The following is a 24434-nucleotide window of genomic DNA, read 5'->3' on the forward strand; positions in this document are numbered from 1 at the left end:
CCCCATCCTCAAATCCTTAATCACATCTGCAAAGTTCTTTTCCATATAAAGTAACATTTATAGGTTCTGTGGATTAGGCCCTATTATCTTTGGGGGCCTTTCTTCAGACTACTCCAGGCATTTTATTTTTAAAGATGCCCAGCTCTGTGCTAGACCCTAAATAATAATTATTAATATTTAATTGGTTACTTTGTGCCAGGTGCTGTCCTATGTGCTTCACACACTTTCTCTCTTTTTTTTTCTTTCTTTTTTTTTTTAGTAAGGAAAATTTTGATTAGATTTAATGTGAACTTACTGGACCATACATTTCTTTCTAGTATATGTCAACTATTACAGCCCCAAAGTGCTAGTTTTCTGAGAAATGTACTTTAGGAAATTCTGTTCTATTATAAATAACCTTGTCTTATTAGTGTGGCGGATGTTCATTTGACTAGATTGTGAATTCCCTTTGGGTAAAAACTTGTCTTATCCATCTTTGTATCCATATAGTTAGGGGCATACAAGGGTTTAGTAAACGTTTGTTAAATAACTAAAAGCACCTTTGCAAACATCATAAAATGTAACCTTTACAAAATCCTTGGAGGTAGATATTGTAATTTCCATTTTACAGAAAAGACTTAGGGAAGTTGAATTATATTCCCAACCCCAGGATGTATGTCACACACACACGCACAAACACACACACACACACACACACACACACACACACACACACACACTTTGACAATCTGAGCATTCAAAACATATTTCCATTATTCGTAATTGATTGGTTTTGTACATGGAACATTAAAATTTAGTAAAAATCCGTTGTAGCTAAGCATTATCTCTATTTATGATTCTATTATATTATTTATCATGTGCAATATACTTTTCACCCTTTTTGAGAGGCTAGTTTCTCATGGATCAAGTCCACAGTGATATTAAGAAATGAGAGGAATTTTTCTAAATAATACAGAATATTTTGATGCTTTCTTGAAACTTACCTTTCCCTAGAAATGCCTTAAGTATATCTAATCTTTTTATAGCTTCTTTTGAAAATCAGATTTTAAAAAAATGATTGATATTATGAATCTTATAAATAGTTATACTTCCCTTTGATTCCTTTAAAGTTTATTCCAATACCTTATCCCACTGGTAGAAGCGTCTTAGGATTGAATCATGTGAATCCCTGAGGGTGAGTATATCCCCAACTTTGTTATTTTACTATCCATATTTCTATATTCCTTGACTCTCTCAAATATTCCTTTTATAGTTTTGTAGGCATTCTTAGTGGAATAAGGCTGGATAGAAGTAAACAAATAAAATAAATGTAGGCCCCTGAGTAATTATGAAATATTAGAGGTCCTGTGCACGAAATCCATGCATGGGTAGGGTCCCTAGACCTGGCCGGTGATCAGGGCCATTAGGTTCCCTACCTCCTGGCCTCCCTGCCTCCTCCTTCCCTTGCTCCCTCAGGACCCTGCCACTGTTGCAGCTGGTCCCCTGCCATGTTCCACGCTGCCCCCTGATGGTCAGTGCATGTCATAGCGAGCTATCGAAGTCATAGTGAGCAATCCAACTCTCGGTCTCTCTGTCAAACTCCCGAGGGGACAATTTGCATATTAGCCTTTTATGATATAGGATATGAATATGTTTATATATATATATATTACATATTATAATATAGTCTACATATTGTTTTTCTTCTTTTTCCTCTTTACAATATTATTTACACAACCTTCATTCAAGCCAAAACTTCAAATAATGTGTCCCTAAGTATATTGCTCATTCACTGACTTGCGTATATTATTATCCTTTGTAGAGTTTTTTCAGCTTTTTCAAAGTAAGACATGACATTGAATTGCCATTATTTTTCACAAAGCCCCATGTTTTGCCAAATGGCCTAAGTGTGTTGTGTCTGATGACCATGTATTTACCTTTTAGTAAAAGATCATAAAGGGAATTGGTGCTATAAATTCATTTTTTAAATAAAACTCTGTTAGTAACATGACAAAACTCACAGCATCCTCAGAACTTGTAGAGGCACAGAACTGATCAGTTGACTCCACACACATTTTCCTGACATCCCTTTCAAACACCTGGCATTGCTCTTTCGTCTTTATTCCACAAAGAACTTTGAAAACAATAAATTGCTTCTCTTCAGCTCTCAGTCCTGCTTCTTCCTCAGGATACCAGTTATTTATTGCGTTGAGTACTTGAGAGAAGTGTGTTTCTTTTGTGTAGAGCAGAAATGTTAATACTGTTACTCCATTTTGCTACATGATTTGTTGATTATGCAGACAGATCAGTAACTGTAACAATCAACAATAGAACATTTGGAAATATACCAGAAATGCGCTGTGCACTTTGACTTATCTTTTAAAATACCATAAAGCTTGAGTACAGGGTTGGGAGTGTTGTTTGTTCCTGCAGGCTGCCAGACATGATGTTGCCTGCAAGGTACCCACTGTCTCACACAAATAGTAAAATATGCCTTCTCCCTTTTCCCTGTGTACTTACTGTCGTGTTTTTGCAACTTTTTGAGAGGAGAAAATGGGTAATGCTTACCCCCCATGGTTTCTATCAGTCTTACGCACTGGTTTCATTAGCTTTCCACCACTCTCTCTAGGAACAAAGAGATTTATTTTTCCTTTGTAAGGAACAGACTTGATGACTAGCCAAAGCAAAACAACCTGGATTTTAGTGATTGTGGGATTTCAGGGGCTAGGCTGATAAAATTCCTTTACCAGGTGCATTTACAACAATTATATTTTTGTTGATTTAATGATGGTATGGGTAAGGAAAAAATGTATTTGTTAAGAATTATAAGCGTATACACATACAAGCACCCATATACTATATATTCCTTTTAACCTAAATTAGATTGTTGATAACTAAACCTTTGCATTGATGGATAAAGAGTTAAGAAAGAATCCTCTAGAAGTATATTTTACAGACAAATAGACTTTTAATGCCATGAATCATTGAACTGGCCTGGTAGCCAGAAAGGTAAGTATAAGGTTCAATAGCTTTTTTCTGGAGTTTCTAAATCTCATTCTACTAATTTGAATATTATTTGAGAAGAAATTAGGAAGGACTTTGGTTCTCTGTCCTTCAGATAAATAAAAATTAACTGAAATCAGCTATCATCTTCTGGTGGGACTTTCAATATGTAAACTGCATACTTTTCATAAGAGAATTCTTAGTAAATGTCCCTTATTTTCATTTATAGAAATACTAGAGGCCCGGTGCATGAAAATTCATGCACTGGAAGGGGTCTCTCAGCCCTGCCTGCCCCCTCTCACAGTCCAGGAGCCCTCAGGGGTGGGAGATGACCTGGAGATCAGGGGAAGGCGATGCCCCATCACACCTCTGCTGCTGCCACTGCCAGCAAGCAGCACAAGCCTCAGCCGGCCCTGGTTACCTGAGCCTCGGGTGGCCCTGGGTGGCTGGGGGGCTGAGGGGACTGGGGGACTCTGGAGGCAGGCGCACGGTGTGGCCGGGCCTGCCTGGCCGCGTGCCTGCCGCCCCAGCAGGGCTGAGGGCACTGGGCACCGCCATCTTTGAGGGCGTGACAGTCAATTAGCATATTCCCTCCTTATTGTCTGTGGGCACCGCCATCTTTGAGGGTGTGGCAGTCAATTAGCATATTCCCTCCTTATTGGCTGTGGGCACCACCATCTTTGAGGGCAGGGCAGTCAATTAGCATATTCCTTCCTTATTGGCTGTGGGCGCTGCCATCTTTGCGACGGTATGAGGGTCAATTAGCATATTCCCTCTTTATTAGATAGGATGTGGCTACTCTTTTTCTTTTTAAAAAGTGTAAATGTTATTTTTTAAGTCAAAAATTTATCTCTCTGTGTAAACATAATGTACCAAAATAACTAAACGTGATCTGCTTCCTTTCTTTCCTATAAGTGTTAAAGCAAATATTATTTTACCTTTGACCTGAACATTGATAGGTAATGATATGGGAGAAAACAGGAAGCAAGCAGTGGCAGAACCAGAACCTTGTAAGCAGGTTTTATGAATTCAACAGGGATGATCCTTAAGCCTCAAACTGTTTCAGAGTTCAACCTAGCTCAGTGTCAGTAAGATCAAATTTATGTAGTGTCCCTGCCTTCATCAAGCCCATGTGATCTTTCTTCTTTCCAAATAAATATGTGGGTCACTTTGTTCCCACTGCCTTAATTTTTCCCCTCCCTAATCTAGAACTCCTTCCTCATGCTATCTTTTTTTTTTTTTTTTTAGAAACTAACAAGACACCTTCACCTATTCTTTTCTCCCAGTTGCAGGATTAATTCATTTTACATAATTGCTACTTAAAATCACCTGTAAAAGTCATTTTATTGGCTTTTGATAAGGCCAGAAAGTTGCTAAGCTTAAAAATTAATGACAAAGTACAGGCTTCCTGAGTATGAGTACTTGAAGCACTTGGAATGGAGACTGTTGATTTGCTTTTTTTTGTATCTTATTACACCTATCTAATTATAAGCTTCCAAAGATATCAAATTAGGTGCTGTCTTCATTGCACCAATATATTGCTAAAATCATTTCTTAAGCATAATTTTGAGTTAGTACTTTGGGATGTTGAGAATCGTTAGCTAAAATATAACCCTTCTTTTGACTTTTATAAATTGTCTTTACCTACTGTGTTTTATATATAATCTTCTGAGAATTTGGCTTATCCAAAAAGAATTTCTGTACCTTCCCAAGTGAGAAGGAAACCTTTTGTCAGCATCTTGTCCGAGTTAACCCCTTGGCTCCGCAGGTCATGGGAGGTCTATGTTGAACATCAGTCTTTGGCTGTATCACAAAACCGGTATTGAAGCATAGGCCAACTCCCCAAGTACAGGGGTTAAAGAGGCAATTAGTCACCACAAAGCCGACTTGTGGCATCTTCTGGTGAGGAAGTACTTAACTCTTTCCTAGATGCTGCCTGAAATCTCATCTTCTGGTGCCTTTATATTCCACTAAGATAATATTCTTAGCCACTTTAAATTAAAGATGAGCTTAAAATACCTGATGTCTTGCATTGAGACTTTCTTACCAATACTTGTAAAAGTGAGGGTAAAGAATGTTGGGATGGGCAGGGATATGACCAATTCTGTGTTTAATATTCCACCTAAATTTTATTTTAGCTATTTGGAAGCCTAACCGGTCTTTGGAAATAGTTCTAGTTTTACCATTGAAATTTTTATTTATTATATTATTAGCGGGGTGGGGGGGTGGAGGAGTAAGGGAAGTGGGGGGCGGGGGAGTGTTTGGAACCTCTCAGAATTTTGCCTTTGCCTTTTACTGTCTTAAGGGCCCAGGCTTTTGCTTTCACTCAGTAAAATTTTGTTAAATGTAGGGTAATATAATCTTCGCTTTTGCAATCTATCTTAAAATATGCCAGAATACCATAAGATAGCACCAGTCTTAACAGTATCATCATTGTGCACTGCCTGGATTCCCCAAGAGTTATTGGCTATAAATTGATGGGCCTTGCCCTAGCCAGTTTGGCTCAGTGAATAGAGTGTTGACCTGTGGACCAAAGACTCCTGGGTTTGATTCTGGTCAAGGGCACCTACCTTGGTTGCAGGCTCCTCCCTGGCTCAGGCACTGGTCAGGCTCATGCAGGAGGCAACCAATTGATGTGTTTCTCTCATATAGATGTTTCTCTCTGTCTTTCCCTCTTTCTTCCACTCTCCCCAAAAATCAATTAAAAAAAAATCCTTGGGTGAGGATTAACAGCAACAACAAAAAATAAATAAATAAATTGATGGATCCCAAAAAGCGTTAAGGAGGAGCTTTCTGAAATTTTCCTATTTAAAAGTAATTATAATAAATAATAAATAAAATAAAAGTAATTTCATATTTTCCCTATTGAGAAATGAATAAACTGCTAAATTCAGGAAGTCTTGTCTTTACCTTTTTTCCTTCTCTTTCTTTCTAGCATTTCCTTTGATCTTAAATTATAATTGTTCTTAGTTGCTTTTTAGTAGATATAGAAATAGTGATATGATTTTTCTGCTCCAAGGTATCAACATTAATAGCAACAAAATAATAGTATTTGATCTGTCAAGGTTATAAGTATATTTTCATCATTTAATAACAATGCGGCTTTCTGATTATATCTTTTATCATTTCTAGCACATAGTTTACACTCAATAAAACATAGTTGAATTAAATAAATAAGTAAAAGCTTAGATTCTTTTTTTGCCTATTGCATATTTTGAGGAATGCATAGAAAAATTAGCTCATGTTATTATATAATGGTTTAGTGTAATTGTGGTGAACGGGTGGAACAATAGCTAAAATTAAAAATAAGAGTTTTGGATAAAATTTCTGAAATATTAAAGCCAGAGCCAAGTTTATAACAAAAATGTTTGTTTGATCTTCTTTTATCCTCTTTGAAAAGAACTTAAAACATCTTGTTTCTTAGTAGCATAAAGAAAATATGCATTTTAAAAATATTACAAGCTTTATTCTATTTGAAAAACATTTTAAAGTACTCTAAGTAACATTCGAAGTAAATTAAAACATGTTTTGTTATATAAATGAAGAAATAAAATATTTTCATAAGAGCTAGTTTGTGATAGTCATTCCTAAATACAGGGTGTGCCCCAAAAATGTATATACACTTTAACAGCTGGTAGCTGTTAAATGAAAATGAAATGTATTTTAATAAACACTTCCTTTATAATTCTATTCAAAGTGTGTATACATTTTTGGGTATATCCTATATATTAAAAAATATGACTTTGTTGTTGAATTCATCCCTTTTCAGTGCTGACTCCTACTTACTCTCCAGTTAGGAAACCTGCCCAATGTTAGAGTTGCTCAGGGAGAGGGTGGTCCAGAAAGAATCACCAAATGGCAGTATCTGCTGTGCCTCCTTCAGGGCTGGGACAGCTCTCCTGGCCAAGATGCAAATCATAAAACTTAAGTTTCAATTACATTTAAGTTTATAGGCCAATATGACGTATCTCATTAAAACTAAACATACTATTCTCATTTTTGTAACATTCTCATTTTTGTAACCTTTCAGTATCTCCATGATACAAAATGGACATCGGTTCTCTACTTTTTACATAGCAGAGGCCTAAATTAATCTTAGGTTCACTAATCAGATATTGGCTTTCCAGAGAATAACATTTTGTAAGTTAGAACTAAATGAGTGTCCCAAGATGATTGTTAAGTGGGGAGCTGGTGACATTTTGCATGTCCTTCCCAGCCTTTGCCCCCTGGTATATTAAGAACATGCTTCGAGTAGATAACTTAGCATTTTAATTGCAAGTCAACCTTTAAAAACATCTCTCCTGCAGGCAACATTTCTATGAGATGTTCTATGAGAATCTTACATAATAAAAAGGTAATATTTAAATTACCATCACTCCGCTACGCCCATGATTGGGCCAGCGGGTGACCCAGGGGGCGGGACTCGGGGTGGCTGGGGTGGTGATTGGGCCGGCAGGACGCTGAGCTCGCGTTGCCAGCGGCGACGCGAGCTCAGCGTCTGCGCCATGGCTGTGCTGCGGCACAGACAGGCCTCTGGGGCAGCGAGCCGAGCCGGCGTTTTGGAGGTTTGGAGGCGGCAGGCGGTGGGCGGGTGGCATGGCTCCCCGGGGAGGAGTCTGGCGGCAGTTGGGCCGCAGGAGCACGTGGCGGCGGCCCCAGCCTTCCTGGGCGGGAGGCAAAGGCAAGACCCCGGCCTGGGCTCTGGCCGCAGGAGGACCATGCCCCCGCCCCGCCTCGCCCTAGGGGCCCAGGGACTTCGGAGCTGCCGACCAGTGGACAGACAGCTTACACGTGCATGATTAAATCATGCACTGGGCTTCTAGTATCTTTAGAAGTTTACATGAAAAATTGACTTAAGTATATATGTGGTACTGTGTTAATGGGACAGAAGAACATTTACAAGAAAGTGTACCATAACACAAAGAGCACTCAGTATGTCACTTGGATGCCACGTGTCACTTTCCCTAAGTAGTCTTTCATGTGTCAGTATGTGCAGTTATTTAAGGTCAAGATTAAAAATAAGCATTGCATGCTATTTCTGTAAGGTTAAGGTGGATGTGTTACTAGAAAAAGTACCTATAAATAGAATGCTCATAAGTGAAACTGTATATCTGTGTAATAAGGGAAATGTACTATATATAGATTCTTGTGTTGATTCATCTTATATATATTTTCCTGGTGATTTATTTATTTATTTTTTTGTACATAGAAATCCTTTATACAGAGTGTTTTCTGGAAGTTGGCATACCTGTAAATCACGCCCATTCATTTGCTGTACTGGGATTGGATCATTCTCCAGTAAAACTTGACTTGAGGCTTTAGAAAAATCAACCAGATATCATTATTCTTTTTGTAAGATGCCAAATTGTGTTTTGGTGACCTCTGCTATCATTTAAATGACCCCATGTGAGTTAGTCAGGATGAGCTTACACAGCACTGAATTGGACCGAGTTTGCTCCCTTGTTACTCTCTTTAGATCTGTGGACCCTTTTTATTCTCTCTCTCTCTCTCTCTCTCTCTCTCTCTCTCTCTCTCTCTCTCTCTCTCTGTGTGTGTGTGTGTGTGTGTGTTACAACTTCTTATGCCTTTACCCACTTACAATCTATGTGACGTGGGGTGGCTTGTTGGCTTGTTCAGTTTCAAGAAATGATGAAAATGAAGCTCCATTTCAGAAACCCCCAAATAGATCACTTTTATGATGTGTTTGTGTTTCAGGAGTTTTAAGGTTTGATCTACGCGTTTATTCAACCTTAAACATACGAAGCTCCCCATTGCACTTATTTGCCAATTACTTTATAGCACTCTTTATACTTTTTGTTTAAAATCGGTGGGGTTGTTTTGTCTTGTTGTATTTTTTTCCCTTTGCTTGAAGATAGATCAATTATTCAAATATAAAAGTGACTTAGGGGAAGAACATCTTAAAGTTTATTTAAAAATTCACCAAGCCACATACTAATGCATCTCTAATGGGGACATTTCTTTTCACACCTCTAAGGTGATTGAGCCTGTCCTTTAAAGTGAGATTTGCAAACCAGTGTCTGGCAGCTCCAATTAGCTTCTTTTGGGCTTGAAGCACATCACAAACAGTAACAAGGTCTCCTAGGACACTCCTCTTGCAAGCAATGTAGTCATATTTCCTCATTAGTTCTTTTCAATTGTCACTAATGCCATGTTCCTGCTTTTAAGCAGGAGACAAAAAAAAAACCAAACCCATAAAATTTGTTATGTATGTAGGATGGGCCATTGTTTTCCATAATTCAAGGCTCTTTTGAATTCCTTTGATAGTTTTGAAGCTTACACAGCTTAATTCATTAACCTTTACCCTTCACATAAATCAGGTGATTAGGAATCTATTGCTAAGGAGACAGATTTTCCCTCCACTGAAACTAAGAAATACCTTCTCTTCTTAAAAAAAAAAAAAATCCTGTATAGCTCACAAAAGAAAGCTTTTTCTGGCTTTTCAAATTTCATTAAATATTTTAGGTACATTTTAAAACATTATCAAAGCAAGTGAGCATAAAATTATGTTATTATAAAGGGGATTCTGGATACTTTAGCACAGGTTTTCTGGCCCTTTTCAGTATTCTAACGGAGTTTATATGTGTGTACGCAACAGCTGTTACTCAGGGATTTACAATGGGTGCAATTTTTTTATTCTCTTCACATCCCCTGTCAAAACGTAAAAGCAGGAAAATAATCTGAGGGGTGGCAGTTCAGAATAAACCAAAATATATTTAAATGCACCGAGGACATTTGGTGTGGAGAAATTCTTCACACAGGCCCTCATTTTATGGAGCATGCTGATGCGGGGCTTTCGGGAAGGCAGGTGGTGATTCTGAGGTTTCATGAAGGTGAGCCTGGGATGCATGTCTTCTGATTCTTTATTTCCTCTCGTTAAGATGTCTCCCTTTATTTCTCAAAACTCAGGAAGATGGTTTACTGGGTTTGTGTTTGATGTTCATGGGCCACTATAACAGTATTTGATATTCTTCCGCATTGTTCCCCTATGCCAGTTTTTTAAAAATGAATTTCTCTTTAATAATATTATAGATTGTCACTCTCCTTAAGGATATACTTCTTTTCCAAATTTTTTGATTCCTTTGATTGTCATGCATGAAATGGGTAATCCTTAATGTTCTGACCCATATTGGTCATATGGTATTCTGAGGTTTGCTCTTAGGGATGGTGGGAAAAGGGGGTAGGGGTAATAATGGGAAATATTAGAATTCTGGAATATGAGTTTAGGGACTCATTGCTTGCCCCCAGTGACAAACTATGTTTTATCATGGAGACGAATGAATATTTTCCTATGTGGTATCCTTGAATAGGAAAGGGAATAGAGAAGCAAAAGTTTGAAATGTGGTCTTTGGTTCTGTCACTCTCCTTCTTACTTATAGGTCATCACCTTGTAAATATTTCTCTCTCTTATTGCTACCATTTTTAAAATACTCCTTTAACAACTTACATGAACACCTATAGTTTAAATCATTTTAAGCTTAAATGATCACTAAGCTTTAGTTTAAATAGTTGCTAAGCTTTACCACCTTGCTTGTTGCCTACATACCATATGTACAGTGAACTGGGAAATGCTCTGATGTTAACACACTGAAGGCCATGGCTAGAGCCAAGATTCTTTTAAAACAGAGTAGAATTATTTAGAGTAAATGTGGTACACGGACTTGTGTTATGTTAGGGTATTTCTGTGAGTATATTTAAGAACAGACTCTAAAAGTTGCAGGAGAAATGGACAACCCTCCCCCCATCATGTGTCATCATGACTTGCTGTAGGCACAGGCTGCCTGGACACTAGACTGATCACAGCGCTTCAGGCAATAGCCAGAGTCTTGACTTGGGGTTCCATTTATACAACAATTTGTCATAATAGGATAATGCAGACTAGTTCCATTTTCAATTCTGGAAACAATAGCTATTTTAACTACTAATTTGAATCTCTCAATTTTGTGTTTTAATATTATGTTAACAATTTCAATCCAGATTCACAGAACTTGGAGTTTCTCTCCTCAAATATCATATCAGTAAATGATGATATTCAAGTTCAAAACATTAAAGTTTGCTATAAATCTTCCAAGAAATAATTTTTCATGAGTTCTTATCTGAAGAGTAGTTTTGTGTTGTACATAACTTCTAGCATACCTTAATTAAAAGTATTTGGAAAACTATGTAACTGAACTGTCAAAAACAGAGCAAAAATCCTAGATGATCCTTTGTAAAAGCAAAGGATCTTATAGTTTTCTTCTTTTTCTTTCTTTCTTTTCTTATTTTTTTTTGTCTAAAAGGTACTTACTGCTTACTTCTAATCATGTGTTATCTCTCAGTTATTGCCCCTTGAGTAAGCTTAATATATTTGCAGTATCTATTCATAATAACTTTTCTCTGCTGTGTAGAGAGGAAACCTGATGCTCATGGCCTTTCATCAGCTTTAGGACAGTTTCCATCCAGTGATTGATTATCTTGTGTTACATGAATACGGGTCCCTGTTGCCTATGAAATAGCATTTGATCTGACTTGTGCAGTAAAATCAATTTGTCTTATTTGCTGTTTGTAGTCTGCCCTATGTATCTTTAATGTTTACATGTGCTTGTAGCATATCTAATATAGAATCAAGTGGCAGGAACATAAATAGGATATTGCATTTGTTTAGAGATTTTTCATAATAAAATATAAAATTGGGCATTTTGAACTACTTGAAAAGAGCATGAAAACAAAATAAATGATATGACGATTATTTCTGCACTAATTTCTTTCATTTTGGCCATACCAAATATTGGTTTTACTAACATTTTTGGTTGGTAATGGAGGACTGTGAAATATGTTTCTTTGATATGATAGAAATTAGTCAGGCTTTTGTTTTATCTACTAAAAATTTTATAATCATCCAGGGCCTATATTTTTTATTCTTAGCATGTGAAAATTAGTTTTTAAAGTTATATAGAAAACTTGGTTGTTACCAGTAATGTTTCCTTTTTCCTTTTATCCTTCCCTTTTTCTGATTTTATTAAAATGCTACATTAAAGCCAAACGTGGAATTAGGTTTTTATTTTTATTTTATTTTTTTGGAATTAGGTTTTTAAATTTCTTTCCATAGTAAACTGTATCAATCATAATTATATTTTATTAAAGCTTTAAGTTTTCTTTTATTGCTATGGAAGTCCTTATCAATTTTTATCATAATTTTTTAAAATACCCCAAAAAGAATGTTTATTCAGTTATTCTGAGGGACTCTGAAATGTTTATCATTCCATTGAGATAATATTTTATAAAAATATATTTTAAAGAAAAACATGCCTTTTTTATAACTAATTTAACCTTCAATAATGAATTATGGGAAGTAAAATTGCATACAATTTCCTGACATTTTATGAAGATACCTGAAAATAAGCCAGACAGCAAATAAAATATCTGAAAGACAGAGATGGCTGCTCAGTAATTTTTTGATGGATTATACACATAGGTATCAAATTACTTGATCCTTCCTTCCTAGAAAAGGTTAATGACTCTTTTTGCTTTTACCCTTTTACTTACCTGCTATTTATAAAGATTAAAACAGAGACTGCACTGAAGGCTGCATGTGCCTGTGTGTCACTGTGATGGTCCAGGTTTTTCTGATATTATAGGGAACCGAGCCACAAAATGGATAGTGTTGTTAATCATTATTTTTAAAGTTCATTCAATTCTGCACTACATATCCCACTAAGGCTATTAGAGCAGAGTGTACCATTCAAAACCTTTTAACTTAAACCAGAAAAGACTGTAAATCTTACATATCCATATCAGTATTATTGAAATGACCTGTGTCTATGCAATAATTCATTAAAATATTAAGTAGAAACCACTTTAAATGAAAAGATTTTAAAGTGCTTATGTGTGCAAAGATTTTTCTTTCTATAATCAATGATATAGATTTTTAAAGCATATTTTATGTTAAATAAAATTTCACAAAACAATGTGTGTTTCAGTTATTCAAGCCCCATATTAATAATTGAACTATAAGCAATATTATAATCACCACTTATAATCACCATCCACCTATATAGTCTACACTTCATTATAATCATTTTTATATTATTTTATATTAATGACATGTTCATTACATAGTATATGTTTACTAGCCTTTTATTACCAAATGTAACATTATTCTTATAGGAATATCTCTTTTTTCATCACTTGGTTGTAAAAGATGCACTAGTCATAAATGTACTTAATTAAAGTCATTTAGGTATTAGAGCACTTGAGTTTAAAGCAGGAATATAATACCTTTTCCTGAAACACCTTGAAAGAGGTTTGTTGAAAGAAGAGAGCTGTGGCATTCATCAAAAGCTGACCTCTTCCTGTTATGGTCCTGACCAAACTCTTCTAATTTAACTTGAAACACATTAGTGCATCTCATCACTTTTTGTGTATGTTTCAGGTGTGTGGAGGTCATCGCAAAGGAAGGACAAAACCTGAAAGAGCTGTATTTGGTGTCCTGTAAAATCACAGATTATGGTATGTAACGAGCCATTGTTCTAATCCTTTTCAAGAATAAAAAGTTACAAAGTCTTTGAAAGGTTTTAAAGAGACATCAAGAGCAATATTTCCTAGAGACTTTTATCTTTATTTGGGCTAACTCTGATCATAACGGTGAAAAAAGCAAGAAATTGTGAGACTATACCAGAATAAAATGAACATGTGTATCAATTTATTGCTACATGTAATCACACATACGTGCACACACTATGTGTGATTACATGTAGGATTAAAATATATGGTTAAAAGATCTATACAATGAAAATTAATATTAGGATAATTAAATATTTGATTAATAAATATAACAAATTATTACATTGAGTTGATTTGCTTAATTTAATGTCATATCAAATGCATTCCTGCTGATATTCCAAATACCAAACGTCTTAATGCTTTAAATTTTTTAAAGCATTGGAAATGTTGTGTTTAGATATATAGAGAGTAAAGGAAAGGACATACATTTGTATGCAACATTTTAAATTATCCTAATTTTCAATGTCCAATTAAAGTGGAGAAAATGTTGTTTTATAAAACTATGAAAGGTATAAAATCATCCTGTTGGAGAAATAAAGAAAAATAACCTAGTTTTTTCTATTTTATTTAGGTTTATATTTGTTTGAAGTTTTAGCCAGATATCTGGCTTTATGGATATCTGGCTTTCTCTGTTCTGATACTTTATTTGTCCATTTATATTTGAGAATATGCCTTTTACCTTGAGGGAAACTAATGACCTGTTAAGTTTTTATTGTTAATGGTGACATATGCTACTACTCAACTCCACTCCGGGGATATCAGGCTGCCCAGCTGCCCTGAGTAGGAGTGTTGTATTTTATCAGCTGCTAAATTCATCCTTTGGAAAACTCTACTAAAACTACAATGTAAACATAACATAAAAAAGGTTTGGCTTAAAAATAACCCTAATTTCTTTTCAGAGTTTATTTTTTGAAAATAGTAAATATAGATTTGTTCATTAATTAGTATAGTCATTCATTTCAGACTCTTTACTTGGCATTCAAGGCCCTTTACCATTAGGCCTCTATCTGCCCCTTCAATTTTATTTTCTTCCTTTTACCTGTTCACTGCAATGTTAGCTTGCTAGTAGCCAGGAGAGCTGTGGATTAAGTTTCTTAGAATGAAACCTTCAAAGTCCCACAGTGGAAAATGTTCCTGAAATTACTCTCTGTTCCAGCATCTGTTAAGTTAGCCAGTGCAGAGAAAAGTTCCGGAAGATATGGAGAAGAGAAAAGCTATGCACTTGAGACAGATCTGGGATCAAGTTCTGTCTTTGTTCGTTGGCCTTCACCTCTCTGAGGCTCAGTTTCCTCATTTGTAAAGTGCGGGATTGATGTTTGACTTCATACTCCTTTATGGGCCATGCATCCAGTTTAATGGTTAGCACAGAATATTCTACTGAAAAATGTTGCTTTCCTCCAGGAGGTGGATGGAGAAAAGTTTCACACAAAATTCTTCTCTCTCCTTTCCTCTCGTGGATCTTGGAAGAGTTTTTTTTGTTTTGTTATTGGTGCCACTGTTCGTTGTTATTATTGTTAGTGATAGTCTTGGTCTGGTTTGAGATTGTTGGATTCCTTTTCTTCTGGTGAGGCAAAAAATATGTTGAAACCTTGCCAATATGCTTTGCATTTATTCATGTCTCTCGATTATTTAGGTCAGTGTACCTTAGAATCACTTGGGGAGTTTGCCTGAGCTTCTCTCATGAATCAGAATGTCTAGGAGATAGGGCCCAGGCAGCAGTTTTGTAAAACTTGCCTCAGTGATGTTATGTCGGCCAAAGGCGAGAACACCTGATCCAGTCCAGGTGAGAGGAACCAGAAGTGAACACTGGGACTTCCTCCCATGGTGACTAGAACCCCATCACGATTTTCCTCAGTCCTTCCAGGCTCTCTGTCCCAGCTTGTCTCTCTTCCTTCTTTCCTAGGGTTTGTGGCCTTCAGAGGCTTTGTGGTGAATGTCTCTGTGCCTTTTTTCATTCTGCTGTTCAAAATGTTGGGGCCCCATGGAGGATGGGAGGAAAAGGTCGATAGTTTATGAGATTGTCATATAATTGCTATTTGATTATAAAATTTAAACAAATTACTGAAAGCTCGCTCAGCTCATCTCTTTCCCCAGTTCCATGCCAATAACACATGAATAATTTTTCTCAAAAAAAAAAAAAAGACAGCAAAAAGGATTATTCATCGTAACCAGAGAAACAGCATGTTATTGAGATAACTGCTCTGCTAGGGAGGGCTGTCTGTGACCCCTTACCCTGTGTGAATTATAAATGTTAGCAAGGAAAAACACATGCCTCACTCCTTCTTTAACTGGATAAATAGAGATGTGTTCTGTAGAACTTTATGGAGGCTGCTGAGAAATTGTAAAATTGTTTTTAACTATTTTTTTCACTGATTTTCAGAGAGAGAGGAAGGGAGAGGGAGAGACAGAAACATTGGTGAGATAAGAGAAAAACATTAATGGGCTGCCTCGTTGCACACCCCAAACTGGGGATCAAACCCGTGACTTCTTGGTTACTGGGTTGAGGCTCAACCACTGAGCTACACTGGCCAGGCTGAAATTGTAAAATTTGATGTTACCTGATACCGGGAAAATGTCGTCCTTCAAGAGGACTGCTCCCTAATCTGCTTCCTGTTGCTCTACTCATATTCCGGCTACTGGGTCTCCTCTCTTCTTTTCTCATGTTTGTACATGTTTTCAGTATAGAATACTGAGAGTTTTGAAACTTCCTTTGTAGGATGCATTAATTTAGAAACAGCAGCTTGCCTGGCATATCATTTGTAATTTTTGTCAAGATTCTCACAGATGTTGAATGTGTTATTATAATACTTAGCAACACCTGGCCAGGTCGTTATGAAGTTGTGTTTATTTTAATTTATATATGATGTAGTTGTCATGAAGAAAACTATCATTCCAATAGGCTTCTTATTCCCCAAACTGAACATAAATCTTTATGGTAAGGGATAGCAATTATAAACAAATCAATAATTCAGACACAGCTCAATGGAAAATACAGTCTTGGAAAATTGTTCCCTGAAGAGAAATCTAATATTGTCACTCTTTTATTACTGAACAAATATATGTTATGGGCAGTGCTGTGTGGGAAAAACTCAAACTTAAGAGTGAGAGATTAGGTTAGAATTTCAGCTTTGCCTCTTCTTTCCTTTGTGACCTTGAGCACGTTACTTAACCCCCTAGTCTTGTCATCTGTTAGGCACATGATAATACTCACCATCAAAGGTAGTGAAAATGAATATAAAACATCTGTGTCATTCCTGGTGACATATGGATGCTCATACCAGTTGGCAGTTCTTAGGATAAAAATCATCTCTTTTTTAAGAAGAATCAGCTCTCCTCCTCCTCTCAGTGTGGCTTTTCCGCTTGTGGAATCATTATTTAGAAGTTTGACCTGTTAGTCTATACCCATCTAGTTGACTTCAATAACTAAGCTGTCTAAATCAAGTTGTAGGGAATAATGAGAAAGTTATAGCAGAAAGTTTAAAGTCTTTAATTTGCTGGTTTAGGTTTCTGCCCTACCTCTTGTTGATACTATCTTCATTTTTGTTTAGATGGTTTTTGTTGGGTCCCCTTATGCTTTTCTTTGTTTCTATAATAATTTGTCAGTTAAGAGTTTCCAACCCATCTTTCCACTCACCTTCAAACACTTTTCTGTTGAAATTTTTCCTCCTTGGGAAAGTGTATATTTAGGATTCAAAGGAAGACAAGGAACAGAAATCAACCTGGACCATTCAAGCCCATGGAGGTCACAACCAGTCTTCGTCTTGGGCTGCAGGCACAGAATGGATGATGTAATAAATGAAATGGATGAGTAAAGCACTTAGCTTTATTTGTGGGCTCCATCATGAATTTTACCAGCGTGATCCCATGTCAGGGGGCAGGTGTAAAAAGGACCCAGGTTTCTTTCTGGATTGTCATTGCACTTCTTTTGACTTTAACACCCCCGAGGGTCCAAGAAATACTCTCTAGAGGACATCCTTTGGTTTTTCTTCTCAAGTTGTCAAATAACTTTTAATTAAAGAGGACTGTAAACCCTCAATTACTGACATTGGTGTTTGGGGCCTACAAGGTCACTGACAACCTGTGGCTCACTCTGTGCTCTTCACAAGCGCCTCTGTCACTCCCACAGGCCTGGGCTGCTCTCCCTAGATGGTCTTCCGCTGTCCCTTATTCTGCCTGGTGCAAGTGCGCTTCTGCCTGACCTGGGCCTTTTAAACCTAACCCGAAAGCTTGCCACAAGAGCTTTTGGGTTGCTCTGGACTAAAGGTCTCCCAAGTCAACGAGGTCATTGTTCCCATGGTTACCATTGGCCTGCCACATGACAGACATGATATGTATTCATTCTGTCAACAAATATTGATTCAGCATCTACTATGTGGTGGGCTCTGTGGTGGATGTAGGCCATGTATAGTTTCAGCATTCCTGGATCTTTCATTCTGGTGGGATCCAGAGGATAGGGCTAGCCTACTTTTTTTTTAAAAAAGCGGGGGGGAAGGTAATGCATCTCCTTTCAGACAAGAAGAATGACAGAGAGTGGTCCGCTCACATTAATCTTTGCTTTGGTGTAACCCATGCCTCACCCCAGCCTTATTGACCTTCTAAGGCTATTGAAAGATTAATAGTTCCACATTCCCAACCTCTTATGGGGATACCAAACCTCTTTAACTGTTAGCTAATCCAAAATGGGGACCCAGGATACATTATCAAAGTAAGCACACTGAAAAAACAGAAAGAAATCCCAACAAGCCTTCTGGGTTACATAGAGTCAAACCAACACTGATAACTTATCCAAGAAAAAAACATTGTACCAAAAATAATTTTGCTTTATATTATATCATCTTTTTTATATTATTAGGTATGCATTACATGCAATGAAGTTACATTTAAAACTAAATTCCTGTCTTTTCCCTTTTCTCTTTTATATTTTGTTTCATTTTCGAGTTGTATTTCAAAGATTGCTGGATAACATTCAACTCCTCTTGTCAGCAGGAATAACTCTAATAGTTATCAAGTGACAGAAAAGAACTTTCAGAAAGTACATTTGCAAGTCAAAAAGAATATCTTATTGTTTACTGTTGATTATTCATGCTTTCTCTCTATTCTGTCATTTAAATATAGATAGCTTATATTGTTTCTAGCAAAATAGTATTGAATTGCTAAGTCTGTTGTTTCAAATTTTCTTTTTTTATATGTCCATCTTAAAGTTATTTCTCTTCACTTCTACTTATTTATTTTATTCCTGGAGTTTCTCACCACTGAATTTCTGTGTCTACTGCTGTACTTAGCAAGTATTATGTTGTTGTTTTTCCCTTTCTTCTAAGTAATGGTTATGATTTTTCACCAAAGATTTGAATTTAATTACACATTTTTCTAAATGCTTTTCTTTGCTCAACAACAACAAAAAATGTGACTTTCTTCCTTATTTCCTAGCTCATGCTAGTTCTGCAGCTACATAACCTGAACAATAACAATGCTTATCATTATGTTTTGCCATCATAGACTACAGATCTCAAATCTATTGAGAAAGACATCTTAAGACATTTCTTTAAGAACATATTCCTGTAACCAATTCAAAGGCCAACTCTATTTTCATATATAATAGTGTTTTTTAGAATTAAGAAACTTTCTAACCTACATTTAAAAGACAAATGCACCTACCCCCTAAACTTTCTTATACCCTCAAATACATTTATTAATTTTAATAATTAAACACTAAATTTCCATATTTAACTGAATTAGTAACTGAAATATTAACTTTCCAACTTTTCTTTCCTCAATTATTTTTTCAAATTTCAAAAATATTTTAAATTTTAATTAGCTGTTTTTAACATTAATCTTGTGAAGTTCTTTTCTAGATAACATAATTTGTTTCAATCACATAGTCATTTTTCAGAGTTCCTATCTTTTCCCATCATTGCTTAGTATTCTAGAGTATGCAGACTAAGCATTTGTTTTCCTTGTACTATCCTGTGGTATCAATAGAGTCATTATTTATTATTAGTAGTATTTTATCACTGATGAGTAGAGCTAAAGGGGACTGCAGTGAATACCAAGAAATTTGCAGTAATACTAGATTTCTAGTATTCCACACAAGAAACAACTTCCTAGTGTTTAACATTTCTTGAAAGTAGATGTCTTATGTGGTAGTGAGTTACCTCTTCCAGGAGTTATTCAAGCTGAGTTCATCTCTGAGGGGCAAGTGGGAAAGTAGAAGCATTTAGGTAAGGAATTGATCTGTATGATGTTTCAAATCTTTTTCCAATCCTGGGACTTATTCTCTACTGGTTTTATGTTTGTTTCATTCAGCAAATATTTGCTGTCTGTGTGCTGGCTGGATGCTGTGGAGAATACTGAAATGGCTGAGAAGTACCTACTCTTGTGTTGAGAAAGAAAAAGTTGTCTAACATTTAGCAATATGATGGTGTCAGAGATTAATATGGCCCTATAAGATGTCGGGGCTCAGGCGCTCAGGGTCATCAGAGGTTGAAACTGTTGGGAAGGATTTGTGGAGTAGGAAACATTGGGTATGGGGGGAAGAGGGGCAGAGATGAGCAGGAAGTACATTTCATGTAGTACTGCCCCAGGAAAGGCTCCGAGCAAGAACAGGTGTCTGAATGGATGAGTTTGCATGCATTGGTTAATCTAAAGAAAGAACAAAAATCAGCCAAAGTGATTACGTGCACACATGGGCAAATTTTGAAGAAACCTTATGAAAATATTCTAGTTGAAAATTCAGGGTAAGCTCCAACTTTCATCTCCGCTTTTCCTGTCGTCTTCACCATTCCCATGGTAACAACTTCACTTAACATATATAAAAGGAAACACTACTTTTGGTTTTAACTACTAATTAAGTATCCAGTTTAATTAAAAGAAGTCCAGTGTAAAACTTTTAAAACAATAATCAGAATAGTTAACATGTATTGGATGTTTTCTGTGGACATTATTAATATTCATGCTTACAGATGTGGAGACAGGCCTGGAAAGACTCGGGTTCACATGGCCTGTGAGTAATGGTATGGTACAGATTCACTATTAAGTCAGTCCCTTGCATTATCATTTGCAGGTCAGTGATGTGCTTAGGTTTATTACTAGAAAACTTGCATTTTCCCAGTTGTCAGAGTCTTAAAAATATAACCATTTTATGCTACCATGTTTGTCCGTCTGCATATATAAAAAAACAACCAATGTTACAAAGTAACGACTCCATGGGATCTAATTATATAGTTATGGAATTTAATGTGCTTATTCACATAACTTTGTTATGCTGACAAGAAGTATCAGTTACATGCTATGATTAAGCACTCCCTAGCCAGAAGCTAGCGACAACTCTCATTGATGTTCAGTGTGTATTCATATATTCAACAAATGTTCTATTAATCATTTCAAAACCGCATGTAATTCTTCATGAGTAATAAAATTTTCTTACATTTCTTTTTGAAATTATTACCAAAAACTTATGAAGGAAGAAGAAATATTATTACTCTTCTTTAATAGATGAGAAATTTGAGCCTGGACAGCTTTTAATTAATTAAGCAATGCTGGAACTAAAAATCTCCCCACTGCAAATAGTTTACTGGGTTATGTGCAGATAATTCTCAAATTTCTCTGCTTTTCATATAGAGATGATTTCTTCATTCAAATGACCCTTCAAAAGCAATTTTAGCCAACATTAGATGACATAATTTCATATCAGTTTTTTAAAGTACAGTGATTTCTAAAGGTGCACAGTTGTAAACACAAGCAATTGTTCTCTTACATTCATCTTCCTTATACCTGACTCCAAAGTTTGCAGGGCTGTGTCACAATCTGCCTCAGTTGCCCTTTGGAAACCCTCTTCCAAGAATGTTCTCTGCCAACTCGGATTGGCTCTCTCTTCAGCGAAGATTTGCTCTTTCTTCTCTATGCCCTTAACGTTAGTGCTCCTCATTTTCTGAGGTGTCATGAACAGGAGGATCAGAAAGGGAGGAAAAACGCAAGAGCTGCATGCCTCCTACTAAAGCATCAAACCATGTCTCCTCCACTTGCTCTCCAAGAGTTTCACCTTCTCTTTGAGATAATCTTGCTCTTCCCAGTTGATGTTTGACTAAATCTTCTACACTATTTACTGGTTCATTAGACTGCTTAACACACTTGGCATCTGATTTATTTTGAAAAAAACAACAAACCAAACCAAGAAAAACAAATAAACATCTGCTAAGTTTCCCATTAGAGAGTGAAGGAAACACTCATAGCAAAATATAAATTAAGCATTAAAATAATTGCTTCTACTCTATGTCTATCACTAACTAGACTCCCATCAGTATATCCACTAACAATGATATAATTAAGCCTTACCAGGTCTTTCTCTTTTCATTTGTTAGCAGGACTTCCTTATATTAAGAGCACCCTTTTTCTTTTTCTTTTTATCAGCCTTTTGGTTTACCTGAGTTTAATGTATATGGGAAAGGAAGGAATAATATATGAATCTGTCTCTTTATTTACCAGTTTTCAAAATATTGTTTTGGTTTCTCTCATCCTCCAAAGATGAGCAATGAGGAATTATTGTTGCTTTCTTAAATTATCATCATAAACTGAGAAATCCATCACAGACATTTTTCTTATTGATATCCAACTTGTTTATCTTTGGTAGTAGATACTTCTTCAAGTTGGTTCCCTATTCTTTGACATAGAGTGATTCTGTTGAGATATACCAGGTTTAGCTTATGCATTTCATGCCAGGGACATGATATCAGCTGTTTTTCTAAAGAACTCTGGTTTTTTGAGTGAATTAGGCTTGTGTGTGTGGAAAATTTAATCTTCTCTGCACCCTGAATCTTGTATTTACTGCCTTTTATTCCTCCAGCTTAAAGCCTATTCTGTATCTCATCACAGTGCGGCCTCCCCTCACAACTCAGCATCCTCAATTAGGGAATCCCAACACTACAAACTTCCAATCTCCCCAACCCCCAATACTCTCGTAATCCTTCCCACATTTTCTGCTTTGGGAGAAGTTAAGGGTGGGGCATGGGAAGGAGAAGTAGTTTTATATTTTAGCTATGCCATCAGCTTTCTGGAGATTTCCTTCTGATTTTTATTTAGCATAGATTCTCTGCATTTGTTTTAAGTGCTAAAATTAGACCCCTTGGGCCCATTTGGGAAATGAGTAGAAAAGTGTTCAGACTATATGGCCTTACATAATCTCATTTGGGGCTTTCAAACTTCCTCATATTGCAGTGAAAAATACATTTTGCATTTAATATGCTTGTTGGATTCTCACTAAATTGATTTTATCACTTACTAGAATGACCAGCAGTTTGGAAAACACTGCTCTGGTTCCATTTCTCCTTAGGTATTTAGGTAGGAACCAGATCAGTCAGTCAGTGACCTGCCCAACAGCAAAAAATGGGTGAATTTCCCTGGTGGAATGGACACCGTTCTTCTCAAGGTAGAAGGTGCCAACCTTCCTAAGCTTGTCAAGTCCCATATGTTGATCTTATTACATATGAAATAAAGGCTTAATATCTTTCCATCTTGTATTTTTGGGAGTAAGAGAATTGGAACAAATTCTCTTCATGATTTTAGTTTAGGATAGATATGAAATGGCACTTCCTCCTGAGGCAAAAAGGTAGCTTTATTCATTTAATTTCCTAATTAAGCAAATCAGACTTACTTTTAGCTTTAATGTTGAACTATTCATTTTAAGCTTTATCCTCAAACAGTCCCCTGGGTTTGTAAGACTGAATCACCGAGAATTCATCTGTCAAATTTGTTCCTTTTCTTGGGTTTATCTGCATGACATTAAATAAATAGTTTGAACTTTTCAACTTTTCAAACAATTGTGTTGAGTTGACGTGGCTGATCCAGTGTGTGCCGAATGCCTGAAAGCAACTTGTCTTTCCTTGAGAATGACAGAGAGTGGGCAGAGAAATGGAGATTTTAAAAATTAGCAATAAGGAGTAAACAAAAGAAAATCCTCTCCATCTTCAGGGTGTTATGGTACTTTTCTACTTGTTATTACATACTCTTTTAAAATTAGCTCTCTTCATATGGATATAATATAAATTTCACTTGCCAAGATACTTTTATCAGGTAAATAATCCTTAGAAATAGAAAAAATTATGTAGAAAACTGCCTAAATATTGTTTGATTTTCACTACTTGTAACATGCTTTTAATCATCTCTATCTCTTAATTAGGTAAATTTTTCCATTTTTTTCCCCTTCCTACTACACTTTCCTTACATGTGGCTCTAGGATCTTCTCCAAGAAAGCAGGTTTGTTCTGAAGATATTTTATTTCCTCTCATAGAGTTTACTTCTGCTCTTTTAGATTTAAAATCACTAATCTCCTAGTAGGATCCAACCCCTGCCCTGCCCTCTGTGTGTCTGAGGCTCTCTCCCCAGTCAGCCTTGGGAAGTCACATTTGTGATGTGGAGTCCAGAGGTGCTTCTCTGGTGTCCTGAGGACCCGACAGCCATGACCACGCCAAGACCATCCAGAATGGCACTTCATGGACATGCTTGCAGAGAGTGTACTTGAAATTCTCAGTCACTTACACCTTTTAATAAGCAAAAACTTCTTTTTAAAACAAATATTTTTATATATTTTTTAAAAAAAAAATACTTTTATTGATTTCAGAGAGGAAGGGAAAGGTTGAGAAAGATAGAAACATCAATGATGAGAGAGAATCATTGTTAGGTTGCCTCTTGCACATCTAACACTGGGGATCAAGCCCACAACCCAGGTTTGTGCCCTAACAGGGAATAGAACCATGACCTCCTGGTTCATAGGTCGATGCTCAACCACTGAGCCACGCCAGCTGGGCAGCAGAAACTTCTTTTAAATGAATGAGGGAAATATATATATATATATATATATATATATATATATATATATATATTGTTTATTTTTTTACTTT

At 36.3% G+C, this 24434-nt stretch overlaps 1 protein-coding gene across 1 annotated transcript in view; it reads left to right on the forward strand.

The window, feature by feature from the left end:
• Positions 1-24434, forward strand: part of FBXL17 (F-box and leucine rich repeat protein 17) — a 449728-nt gene that overhangs the window by 280319 nt on the left and 144975 nt on the right. The window contains exon 7 of the mRNA XM_079787311.1: positions 13412-13488. Within this exon, the coding sequence (XP_079643437.1) occupies positions 13412-13488 (77 nt within the window). The remainder of the gene's footprint in view (positions 1-13411; positions 13489-24434) is intronic.

This window comes from Cnephaeus nilssonii, assembly GCF_951640355.1.
Source record: "Cnephaeus nilssonii genome assembly, chromosome: 2".
NCBI lineage: Eukaryota > Metazoa > Chordata > Mammalia > Chiroptera > Vespertilionidae > Cnephaeus > Cnephaeus nilssonii.